General features: G+C 44.3%; 1 protein-coding gene across 2 annotated transcripts; it reads right to left on the minus strand.

Moving 5' to 3' along the window:
• Positions 1–46: 46 nt before the first annotated feature.
• Positions 47–12,411, minus strand: LOC311027248 (clathrin coat assembly protein AP180-like). 2 transcript variants are annotated; one of them, XM_084031177.1, is made up of 16 exons: positions 12,263–12,411; positions 7,170–7,312; positions 6,803–6,878; positions 6,597–6,699; positions 6,420–6,513; positions 6,227–6,338; positions 6,039–6,145; positions 5,915–5,956; positions 5,300–5,373; positions 4,674–4,686; positions 4,454–4,584; positions 3,989–4,062; positions 3,833–3,847; positions 3,079–3,258; positions 1,583–1,699; positions 47–465 (listed from the first exon to the last, which is right to left on the minus strand). In XM_084031177.1, exons 1-16 carry the CDS (start codon positions 12,390–12,392, stop codon positions 185–187), a joined length of 1,692 nt encoding a protein of 563 aa, XP_083887303.1. In that variant the 5' UTR covers positions 12,393–12,411; the 3' UTR covers positions 47–184. The 2 variants fall into 2 exon arrangements, with proteins under 2 accessions (XP_083887303.1, XP_083887304.1); XM_084031178.1 differs by lacking the exon at positions 3,079–3,258 and having other exon boundaries at positions 49–465.
• Between the last annotated feature and the right edge of the window lie 426 nt (positions 12,412–12,837).

The raw sequence follows: 12,837 nt of genomic DNA on the forward strand, positions 1-12,837 counted from the left end.
TTTAACACGGGGAGGAGGCTCTGACTCACACACAGCAGCCGACTGAACAAGAAAAAAAAAACCTCCGGTGTGTGCATTGGGCTGATGGCACCGATGAGAGGAGAGGATGACGAGCAGCATCAGATATGGAAATCAGCAGGGCGCCTAATCAATGTGAGTAAGAGCACGGGGCTCTTGTAATCGTTTAATCCCGGACCGCACACATCTCTGAACATTTACCGCTGAAAAGGTCGGTCGCAGGTTGGGCGGCGCCGGGAGCTGAAATGGTTGCAGTGGTGGTGATGGTGCTGGATGCGGAGGTGAAGAGCGGTGAAGGGGAAGGGGAGGGGGAAGGCTGGGGCACCACAGAGCTAAAACAGGCATCCAGCGAACTACCCAGATTATTATTCTCCACTGTCATCATGTTGAGAAGGTCTAGACCTGAAGACGCTGCGTTGGTGCTACCATCCTGGGGAGCAAACGGGTCTTCAGGGGAAGAAGAGGGGGAGGGGGGGATATAACACATGAATAGGAAGGGAGGATGTTAGTCACTGACATAAATACAACAACAAAACAGACCTGATTAATGTGATGGTGGTGATTAATGAAAATACTACTACAAACATGAAAGAGGGGAAAGAACATGCAGAGCTCCAACACACTCCTGCTGTCGAAACAACTAAAAAAGCATCTCTGATGGAAAAGAAAATGATTATAAGGGAATATAAAAACCACCTTCGCAGAATAGAAACCTGAGGAACAAACCACGGCTAAGCTACAGCTAAAACCAGAGAACTGCCGCAGGCAACCGTCTCCACAACGGAAAAGGCACAAATCTTCTGAAGCCAAACGATAAGAGACAAGTAAGCATTGTCCTCTCCATCGCCATGGTAACAACAATAGCACCGTCCAGACGCGGGCAGTGATGAACGGCCGATCTGTACGCCTACAGTCCCTGCACAAAGCCTGGAGATGAAACCCTGATTCAAACCCGAGACCGAAGCACAAGATGCATCATTTCATTCACGGTCATGGAACTCAAACCAGTGGTGGAAAACATTCAGATCCTGTACAGAAATGATAATTTAGCAGGATGCCATCTGTCTCAGTGGCGGCCATTTTCAATTCATGCTGGTGGTGAGTATCCTCTGATTTCTAAAAATAATTAATCTGTAATAGTGCATTATGGAGGAGTGTAGGCCAATTTTTGTGCTGTCACCTATATATTGTTTTTTACTTTTATGACTAAATAAAATCTGTGTTATCTCTGATAAAAAAAAAAACTTATTAGGCATATCACTTATACTATAGTATAATTATGGGCTAAAACAGGAAAATTCCCAACTATGCTACCTGTCAACTAAGTTAGGAGTAAATAAGTATTTTTAATTAAACCACGGATTAATTTTTTACCTTTTTCATGTGAAATCACTGAAATGTACCCCAATTATGAATCTATTTAAATATGTATTTCTTGTACACAAATAATTAGGCAACATCACCAGTTTGTGTACTTAAACTTAAAGTACACATGTACCTATAGTTACCTTCCACCACTGACTCAAACTCTCTCTCACACACAGACAAACTTTGTGTCACCCACCAGCTCCGGCGTTGGCAGCAGCAGGGGGGGCGGCGGCGGTGGCGGCAGCAGCGGTAGCCCCGCCTTCAGCGGCTGCTGCAGAGGCCTCGGCGGCGGGAGCAGGTGTTGCAAAGGCGTCTGGGGTTCACGCAAACCCCAGCAGAGGACAGAGACGCCCGGAGAGACGGAGACGGGTGAGGAAGTAAAGATGAAAAGAGGAAACCGGGAGTCAAGAAACATGAGGAGGAGAAAAAGGGTGAGCTTTAGAGAATATCAGTATTCAACTGTAAACCACTTTGCAGCATTGATACAGGACATGAATGACCGACAAACGAATGGACAAACGAGAACACAGACAGGAGGCACTACGGCAAGGACTAATCTACTGCACGACAAACAGAATAAGCCTGGAATCTACAAGTGTTACAGCCGCTGCCTGTAGCTGTAGCCACGTGACAGGGTTTGATAGAATTGCTTTTCTACGGAGGTCAAAGAAAAGCATGTCTGCCTATCAAACAAGACGCGTGTGGAGAATGAGTGCAGCAGTATGTGCAAGCCGAAGCCACAATGCAGAAACGTTTGAGAGTATGTGGGGGTTCAGAGTGCTGCAGTAATAAAGCTGAAATAAAGTCTGGGTTTCAGATATTTTACCGTTTTGTTCTACGATTAAAATATGTCAGAAAATAGGCCTACGCCTCTAGTGAATCTTAAAAACGGCTAAATGAGACCCCATCATGACACATGTGTGTATAATCATGCTCGCGCCACCGTGGTGTAGTCTATGATGTTTTTACTTCAGAATTCAATAAAACGGTGATCATTTGTAAAGAGGATCTTGCTGAACAAACTGCGTAAGTATCATAAATGAAATCCCATTGGCTTTTTATCAAGGGGAACCAGTTTAGCGACGTTTAATTCCCCCATCATTCCTGCAGCACTCTATTTGTGCAGGAGTGTCTGCATGTGAGTGCAAGAGAGAAAATGAGATTTGTTTCTGTATAATATCATCCTGTAGGATCTATTTCATACGGAGCCCCAAAGTGGTCATTATTAAATGAATAAGTCATTCTAAAATAGATAATCACATGAATAAATTGCGTTAAACTAAGAAAATGAGCAATAATTTGTGACATAAAACGGTCACTTTACGAAATTAATTGTGACATGGGGTTAGTGGGGAGATGATATTATGTAGGTAAAATTGGCAATTTATCTGCTCATTTATGTATTTTACACAATTTATTCTTATGCTTATTTATTGGAGAATGATTTATGTATTTAATTAAACACTTTCGTAGGCATACTAGGCTGAAAATGATGGCGGTGTGCATCAAGTCGTCATTAATGCTTCACTGTTTGATGCAACTTAGCAGGATACACACAATATCAGAGGTAAGCATCGTTCTGTCGTGTTTGAGCATGCAGTCGTCTTTGTGTCGTCATATTTGTGTGATGGTTTTAGGGTTGAGCTTCCCAGAGTGATTCTTTCGTAGAGAATTTTCTGGAAGCCCACTGACCTCCCAACAGATCCATATTGGCGGCGGCGGCGCCGCCGGGGGAGGTGGCGGCTGCTGTGCTAGTGGGAGGAGCTAGAGAGACTCCGGGTTCTGCTGCTGCAGGAGTGGGCGTTGCTGCTGCAGAGGAGGGGGCAGGCTCTGCCGTGAGGGTGGGTTCAGATAGCAAGGAATCGCCCATTTCTGCGTGTACCAACGGGGTGTTTGGAAATCCCCAAAGAAAGGTACCAAAATAACCCCCAAAAGAGCAACCAAAAAGAACCAGTCACCGTTACAAGCGGTGAACAAAAGCAATCCAAAACAAAAGGTCCAAAGAAAGTTTGGAGTTGACCAAGCAAAGCAAAATCCAAATTTTAACCAAATTAAAGTGAAATTTTCCCAACGGCATCCGGTCATAACCAACAAATTAAAAAAAAAAAAACAACCAACCAAGATAGCCCCCGTTGTAAACCAAAAACAGACAATGGAGTATGTGGAGGGAAGGGAGAGAGAGGGCAGAGAGAAACAAAGAGACTACTCAGACTAGAGAACAGCTTGAGGAGACAAACAGGGAGGTAACCATGTGACATTTGTACATTACACTCTATCCGTCTAGATGTTTACTTTGGATTCAAACATTGACATCATTTCCAGGGCACCATCAAATTCATGTTGGAGTTTATTCAGAAAGAAAGCAAATTGTGGTGTAAACATGGAGGTGTCCTGGAGGACGAGCTAAGACTACACCGGTCGAGACTAGAGGTGAAGTGACACTCACCTGATCCGAGAAGATCTATTGAAGCAGAAACAGGGGGACAAGATAAATACATGTCAGTTGAAGCCGAAGCTAAAACAGTTTTTGTCAGTTCGCTAAAAGAATTTCATTCTTTCGGATGGACCAGCAGCTGACTTGGCAGAAAAGAGGGAGACTCACCTCCCCATGACGTGGGGGCAGCTGATGGTCCTGAGGGACCCGAGGAGGACAGCGGATCCAGGTCCAACAAGGAACTGGGGAAAGCAAACTACATTCAGTTCATCGTCCTTTGCAGAAGGTCATTCTTTTACATTTGCTCTTGCAGAACGAAGTAAACTTGTTATCAGCGAGGCTGAGCGACCAGTTAGTGAACTTAAGTGAGGTTCATCTTCTGGGAACCATGAATGCAATCAGTCTAATAGTTGTTGGGATGTTTCATTCTTGACCAAAGTGGCCGACCAACCAACCGTCCCTTGAGGCTTTTTTTGGCGGGTTTATCAAATAGTGTTAATTACTGCAGAAGTCCAAATAATTGCTACGAAATGAGCATTAAATTATGGTTGTCAATGGATGATTTAATACCAAATGTTCAGAACCATTGAAAGGCAGGCGAGAGAGAGGAGGTCACAGTTTAGGGTCACTCACTCTTCAGCTGGCTCGGCGGCGGCGGCGGCGGCGGCGGCAGCACTCTCCCCAGGAGGAGGCTGCAGAGCGGGAACAGCGTTTGAAGATTTGGCTGGAGTCGATGTTGGCGACACGTTGTTTGTCGGAGACCCCTGAAAGATGGACAGAGAAGCCCCATTTTCAGCTTAGCGTCAGACTCGAAGAACTGGTTAAAGATACGGACGGTTTTGAATGTACTCACCTTTGTTGGAGACCTGAAAGAGGAAAAGGAATTGTTAGTTTGTTTGTTTGAAATAGACAAATCTTCTGGACACAGGGTTGAAATCATTTGATGGGTTTATTTTTATGTGATCGTATGAAGAGATAATTTTCAAAGCAATTCATTGTATGTCCACTTTTTGTCAACATTTATAATTTTGTGCAAATATTTAATTTAGCTTTGAAAAAAACCCTTCATATACTCATTCACATTGGATGTGAGGATGTGATAATACACATGAGTGGAATTACTGTTTATCCAAACATGTGTTTATCCCATCGGTACACACATTTCCACATGTAAACCGTTTACCTGGCGGAAACGCTAGTAAAATAAATCAACACTGTTCTCTAAGAAGTGAGTAAACTCCAAACAAAACATTCAGTATATGCTCACCCTTCACTGGTGAGTCCAAATGAACATAAAGGGGGATAAAAGAGAGGAAGGGTTAAAGGAAATTATAGAAATATAGCACTTGTTTTGGCCTGTTTCTACCCAAAATTTCTCTTGGTTTTCTGCATTTTTTTCATGAAAAACAAAGAGGTGATCCTAATTCTTCTAATCGACACACTGAGAGTCAGAAGCCCCCCAAACTGATAATGTCTTACCCCTTCTTTCCACCCTTCACATCCTCCAGACCGTTCATGTGTGTTTCCAGACTCTCCAGGATGCTGCTGGGAGCCTGACAGAAAAATCGAAAGTGGAGTGATCAATTAAAAAAATCATTTTCCACTCCTACATTGCAATGCGAGGGTGTGTGAGTCCATGTTCAAACCAAAAAAATGGTAAAAGAATTGAGAGTGACAGGGCTTTGGAAAAAAATCTCACTGCAATCCCTAAATAATCGTATAAACACACACACACACACACACACACACACAATTTGTGTGTCTGGAATTGAATTAGGATCAACATGCCGACACGCCATCCTGTAAACAGGCACTCAGCCAGGGCACCCTGCGTTTCTGTGGTTACCGGGTCCTCGAGAGGCGTAAAAGGACAGTCTTCGTCGTCTGAGTCTGCTAGATCCACTACTACCCCCGGATGGAGACACTGGGGTGGGGAGATTTATGGTGGGTGAGTCGTGTGTGTGTGTGTGTGTGTGTGTGTGTGTGTGTGTGTGTGTGTGTGTGTGTGTGCATAAGGTAGGACGGGTGGTATTCATCTGCATTACATTCTTGGGCACAAAAAAATGATAAGAGCCACAATATGATTTAACTTACGTAGTTGATATCAGGAATGTCGTTTTTCTCGACTCCGACCGTCTGTTAAAGGAAAAAAAGAGTTTAAAATCACGCTCCCCACACTGCTCGGTCATGGTATTAAAGACTTCTGGTATCCTCTCACCTCAGCCAGCTTCATGAATTCCCCAATCTTCGTCACCCTGGTCAGGAACCTCTTGTAGATCTCCAAGGCCTCCTTGCAGTCACTCTTCTTCATCTTGAAGTATTTCTCTACGCAAAAGGAAACAAGGGTTCAGATTTCTTTTTGACGTGTCTTCGTCACCGAGATGCCAAGTTCTCAAGGATACCGACCTAATAGGTTGATGACTCCGTCGTTGTAGGACGCAAACAGTTTGACCAGATCCTTGAAGAGAAGCAGGAACGCGCCGTTGATGATCCCATTGTTTAGCTCCTTGGGATGAACCTGAGCGAAGGAAGAGAGCTTGTGAGAATTGGAGGCCCTGGTAAAAACCATAAGTGTCAGATGTCCGAGCCAAAGACTCACATCGAACTCCAGGAGCGTGTCGATCTGAGTCTGCAGAACAGGCATGCCTTTTATGAGCTTCTCAGTGGTCATGGTCCTCATCACGCCCTCGGCACTGAAAGAACATCACGGGGCGTTAGATGCTTCACCGGGAAGTGAAATCCTGTCTAGACGCTAGAAAGTAGAGGTATGACTCACCCTTTCTTGACTCTGGTGAAATCAAACGCCATCTGGCGATAGGCGAAGGCTTTCTCGTTCAGGTATCGTCCATACCGTCTGATGAATGTAGACATGTCGTAGCCTGAACAGGAAGTTCATGTCAGAAAGCAGGCGTGGTCCATTCATTTAGAAATAGTGTAAATAAGAACAAAAACGTAGTAGTAAAATGTCTGTACTGTTCTCACCGTGAGAGCCGGTTTTGTCGATAAAATTGCTGAGGTTGAACAGCGAGGTCCTGGAAGCCAAGTACTGAATGAACCTCTGAGGAAGCCAAAGAAACCACGAAGAACGTTACACCTATCACGTTAAAGTTAAACACTACAACAAAACACTTTCACGCCTGTAATTAGGACTTTCACATAGCAGTATTTACAGATCTGAACCCACAGGAATCAATCCATTACTGGAGGAGCTCTGGTCAAACCTTGTCTTCGTCTAGCTCCCCTCAGCTCCACACACAACCCTCAAAAGACCAATTTCAAGTCTCTGAAGTGGTTACCTCACAAGTTAATTATCAAGACCGTGGATCGACCGGGGGTCTCCCCCACTAACCTCGTTGCCGTGGACACACATGTGATGACTGGTGACGAGGGCCTTGAAGACGACCACCCAGCTGGCGTTGGTGGCCCGCTCGAACAGCGTGTCAGCCATCTGAGGGATGTTCACGTTGGTGGTGTTGGTGGCTGACACCAGGTCTGCAACGCAGCCGCAAAAGGAACATTATCATCACTGGAATCATGTGAGATTTGGAGGTTTGATGACATGAAGGGCAGATTTTAACACAAGGCGGTGTGTAAGAGGAGAGTCACGGTTAGTTTAGTCTTGGACGAATGCCTACACAATTTTAATAGCTCTGATTAAACTGTGATTTAGTGGGCGGGCTCAGTGTTCTCTAGAAACCCATGAGGATATAAAGCCAGGAGGAAGACCTGATGTACATATGAAATGATGTCCGTGCACGAACCCACATGAATGCAGGTGCACACGCTGACGATACAGAAAGACAGAATAATGCGTTGTCAGCTCTCCTCACTAGACGGCAGTTCAGACACTCAGACGGACATAGAGGTGTCCAGACCATTGCATCAGTATATATATATTAAACCCTCATAATGCTGATGCCTGTCTGACTACATAAATAAAAAAGACCATCACTGAGATTATTGGTTTTCTATCTAGTTATTCTTAATGCGTTGTCCTTGGTTACATTTTCACAGACAAAGTTTTGCTGTCAGTACGTCAGCCAGTTAAAAGGAAGCAGTCGGAGATTTTTCTTTAGAGAAATGTATTTTAGATGTCATATTTACTGCTTATGGCTCATTCAACACATGGAGAGAATTGCATGATTGAAAGGATTTAAAACAAATGCTAGATTGGCCCTCCTATGTCTATTTTATTAATAAAATACATTGCAAAATGTGGTTTTATATTAATATATGCATTTCTGTTTGCTTATGTTTTATTTTTTGCGGCTAACAAATTGAATAATTCACTGGGTGTGGCTGTGATTTGCAACATTATATAATTTCTTTGTATAGTTTGGACACTTTTCATTTTTATGCATACATACAAAAGTATTTTAAACTAAAAATCGTCACAATCATTTGTGATAAATTGTGCTGCAATAGACTCAAATAGATATCAACATATCAAACACTGTTATTCTTTGACTGGGATGGAGTTTCTTCTTAGCCAGAGAGAGAGAGAGAGAGAGACATAGAAAAAGTCATGCAAAATATAAAAACAGAGTGTGAGAGGATGAGGAGGTAACACTCGGATGGATGATATTTAACTAAAACACTGCACGATGTTTGTTTGAAGCACAGGCCGTGAAACATGTCTCACATATCCAACATAAAAGATGCAGGAGCACATATTGCATTTGTCGAGGGCACATCCCTCCCAAACACACGTTTTAAAGTCCATCCCTCTGACATTGACAGCCGAGCAACAAGGGCAGGACTGAGTGTATCCATACAGAGTGCCAGAGAGAAATGCAGCAGATATTGGCAGGCACCTCCGATAATGGAAGGAGGGGAAGGCCGCCATATCGAACAGGCCTTGGACTTGCTTTGAATAGGAAGATACCACAGTGTGGGTGGGCAGGAGGAGGAGGACGAGGAAGAGCAAGATCCTCAACAGAACCACAGGGAGTGGTTGAGGAGCACTAACGTAGACATGAATGTAAGAAATGAGGAGACGTGAGAGTGGTGAGGCTATTCAAGGCTGGACAGAGGGGGGTTAGGGTGATCGGGTGGGTTTGTTCACAGATTATAACTAATCACTGGTCGTGGTCTCTCTATGGTGGCTGTCTCACTGCCCATCCCCCGCACACACACACACACACACACTGTCTTGACACCACCTGTTTTGCACCAAGATCACCAGCTCAGCGTTTTGTTGTCAGCAGTGCTAATGATCTGCAGGTTTAAATAATTGTTATCTTCCGAGCACAACAGGGACAGGACAATATCGGCTTGGAGATCCCCCAGATTAGTGGTTTTATTCCTCCGCTTCCCATTGTTTTGCATTCTTTTTCTGTTCCTGATTTTGCTTCACTTCGCTGTGAAAAGGCTGAAGATTACACTTCCCTGCAGCCTTTTCAAATTACACACACACACACACACACAGAGGGAGAGAGACATGGTCCACAAAGGCTGAAATGTGATTATATAACATTATCCTGTCCCTGGCATAGCAACAATTTAATATTCATACTAGCATGATGAACACAGCGCCGTCCACGACTGTCCTCAGACTTTTCAGCTCATAAATATATATTTAGATATGTTATTATATTGGTTTACTGTTGTTTAATGGGCCTATCATGATATATATATAATGATCCACACTTTCTGTTGAGATATAATTACCTGACGCAAACACACATTGACATACAAGTGTGTGTGTGTGTGTGTGTGTGTGTGTGTGTGTGTAATGAGGATTGGCTGAGCTAAATAAAGACTCTAGACGGTAATCCACGGTCCCCAAGAGAGCTCTAAGAATGAACGCAGGCCTCATGCTGTGGGAGGGCACGTTTGTGTGTGACACCGTCGCTTCGTCTCTTATCAATATGTGGCTGCCGGAAGGATTTTTTTTTTTATAGTCACACAGCAAACCACTCTCGTAGGAGCCGAAGTATTCCAGATCAAATTAGACCGAACCGGCACATTAACAGTGTGTTGATGTGTAAATTCATTAAGCTAGTCTAACTCTTGACAGCTATTAACAGAGCCGTCCTGACACACACCACACAGTTAACATAACAGCTGGATCCCAAAACACTCCTTTAGCCCATAAATAGACCCTCAATAGTTAGGTTACTCTATTGTGAGCAGTATATTGTGGAGAGTGCACCTATAGGTTGCGACAAATTGCATTGTGGGATTGTTAGCACAATGCTAACATTGTGAGAATGGTGAATACAATGCTGAACAGTTAAAATAGTGCACTGCATAATAAATAGGAGGTGGTTTTGGACAGAAATATTAGGCTACAACCAGCAGCTGGTTAGCTTAGTTTAGCATGAAGACTGGAAATGGGGAAACAGCTAGCTTGGGTCTTTAAAATTAGATGCAACAGGTTAATTAGTAACTTTGAAGATGCTATTACGTGAATTTTGTTAGCGTCAGACAGACCTTCATTTCCAGTTTTTTCTCTCGTCAAGAAAGCGAGTAATTTGTGATTTCCCAAAAAAGGTGAACTGCTCCTTTAAGACCATGCAACGAGTTTTAAGTCTTCAGCTTCCCGTTCAGGTCGGTTCATCGGCTCCACTCGTCAAAATGTGTGATGTCAGCATGACCTCGCGTGATTTAAACCTATTGCCTTCGGTGCTGAGTGAACTCCGCTCCTTTGACCTTGCATGCACCACATGTGCTCTCGAAATCTGTAACCCACGCCCTCCAGTGTTCTTTTACTGTAGTACACAGTGTATATATATACAGAGCATGACTAAATTAACAGGAATATTAAATGTAAGTGTACGAAATAACACACATTTGACATCGTGGTTTCATTGCCTGCACAGTGGGTCCCATTTTAGCCAAAAAATAAAAATAAAAGATGTTGCTCTCAATACGGGCAACAGTCCTGCACACCTATATTACCTTTGCCATATACAATCACAAGATGGTAAAGATTTGTACACCTATAAATGCATTAGTATGAAATGTTTAGTCGGATAACATTACAATTACATTCAGTCTATTGATTCTAGCTAAAGGAATATAAAGTCACGCCGATTGTCTCTTCACTCTCCAGATGACAGGCCTGTCATTTGTCCCCTTCCTTCTCCCAATTGCCCTCTGTCATTACAGTGCCATCCCCTGACACTCTCAATCTGTTGCCATGGCAACTGCACTTCACCGCCACCACCACCACCAACGTCGCCTCCTCCCAACACACACACACGCCCACCCCAAGGGTCACTGACTTTCGCCTTTTATAGCAAAATTATTTAGGCAGCATTTTACTTTCCGATGATTACTTTGCAGTTACAGCATTAATACAGTTTTTGATATTAGGAATTTCCTCTAGCCAAGGCACACATGCAAGTGCAAGCATGCAAGCACAGTGGCCTACATACAAGCAGCTTGTTGAATTGCCCTAGAAATGGATACAGAATAACCTCATGGACTAAAAACCATGTGTGTGTACCATATCTTCTGTAAATAAAGTGTATTAGAATATCGTTTTTGGTCAAGGGAAGGTGTCTTCCTGTTTGGATGAAGAAATTGGATGACATTTGCTCCAAGTCTGTAAAGTCAAAAAGTCAGAGACGCAGCCGAGAGAGTGAGCAACCAACGGTCTCTGGTGCTTTGCTAGCGTTAGCATGGTCACCTTTGGCTGTGTAAATAATGCAAGGCCGTCATTGGCTGATTATTAAATTATTCAGCAGGGGAGCGGATCACAAGATATAAGGTCCTAGCCCAAGACACAGGACCAGACCTGCCCAGCGACCAGACACACACACACACACACACAATAAGACATGGAGAGCCACTCAGACCACCCGCCGTATGCGGTGCCACGCCGCTGCTTCGCTCTGACTCACTATTTATGGTAGATGACAGTGATTAATCACGATTTGTCATAAGGTGGCCCCTGCTGTCATCTGGAGATGTGTCAATAAAGCTGTGAGGTTTGATAATGTTATTCAGCTGTGACTTCATGGCCTTATATATCTGCCTAAACCACTGGTAGACTATATGAAACCCCAGATATGTCTCTTTCAAGGCTGTTCATTAGCTTGGATTACATTTCATCTAAATGTAACATTTAAACTGTTACGCTTCAACGTGAAATGAAGGGAAGTGGCTTTGCAGAAGCACAGAGGAGGGAAATGAAATGGCCTTGTTCTGAGGATGACTTGTCAGTGTGCCTTAAAATATGACCTTTTCTCTCCCCAGGTTTCCATCATCTTTACTGGAGGCTGACACAAAGGGTCACCAGAGGGGTCGTCACCACGGCCGCATCGATTCATTAAGGCACCACACCCATTATAAAGGGAACTAAGAAATGACCGGTCAAAATGACGTGCCTGCATGTGGTGGCATGTGGTCCCGTTGTGGTGTAAGCTAAAGGGGCCCTGTGCGAGGCTGCAGCCCCGTGCAAACGCAAAGGAGGAGAAGAAGGACTACACTTACACTCCAGGTGCTTTTTCTTGGGCGCCATCACTTCGTGAGTGGTGGCTTTGCAGACAGCCCGGGCCATATCTGATCCCGTTAGCTGGTATTGCGCAGCGGCGATGCGATCCGTGAGCGTTTGCCCCGACATTTTCTCTCTCTCTCTCTCTCTCACAACCCCCGTCGAGTCGACCACCTCAGGAATGTGTTTCACCGCGGGACGATGGGAGGGGGAAACGTGCTAATACAACCCCGGCTGCTTCCCGGTGAGCGGATCCCGTGTGTTTCCTCTTCCCCCCCTGGTTTGATAGGCCCGTGACCTTCTGTGTGGGCGGAAAAGAGAAAAGCACACACACACACACGCATTCAACTACATGAACGTTTATTTTCGCATCGAATCGTGCGGTCACGTTGACGATATGCGCGGTGACATGAGTGGACTTACGCAAGGTTGTGAATTCCCCTCGGCTCGTCCCGTTCTAGGCTACGACCGTTCAGTTCAGCACCTTGGACAGCTAATGCCACCCGGTTATGCAACACGCAACTGGCAATAAAAGCGATCTTTTTCCCCCCTCAGCCCGCAGCGATCATAGAAA

The sequence above is a fragment of the Eutrigla gurnardus genome, assembly GCF_963514095.1.
Source record: "Eutrigla gurnardus genome assembly, chromosome: 16".
In the NCBI taxonomy this organism is placed as follows: domain Eukaryota; kingdom Metazoa; phylum Chordata; class Actinopteri; order Perciformes; family Triglidae; genus Eutrigla; species Eutrigla gurnardus.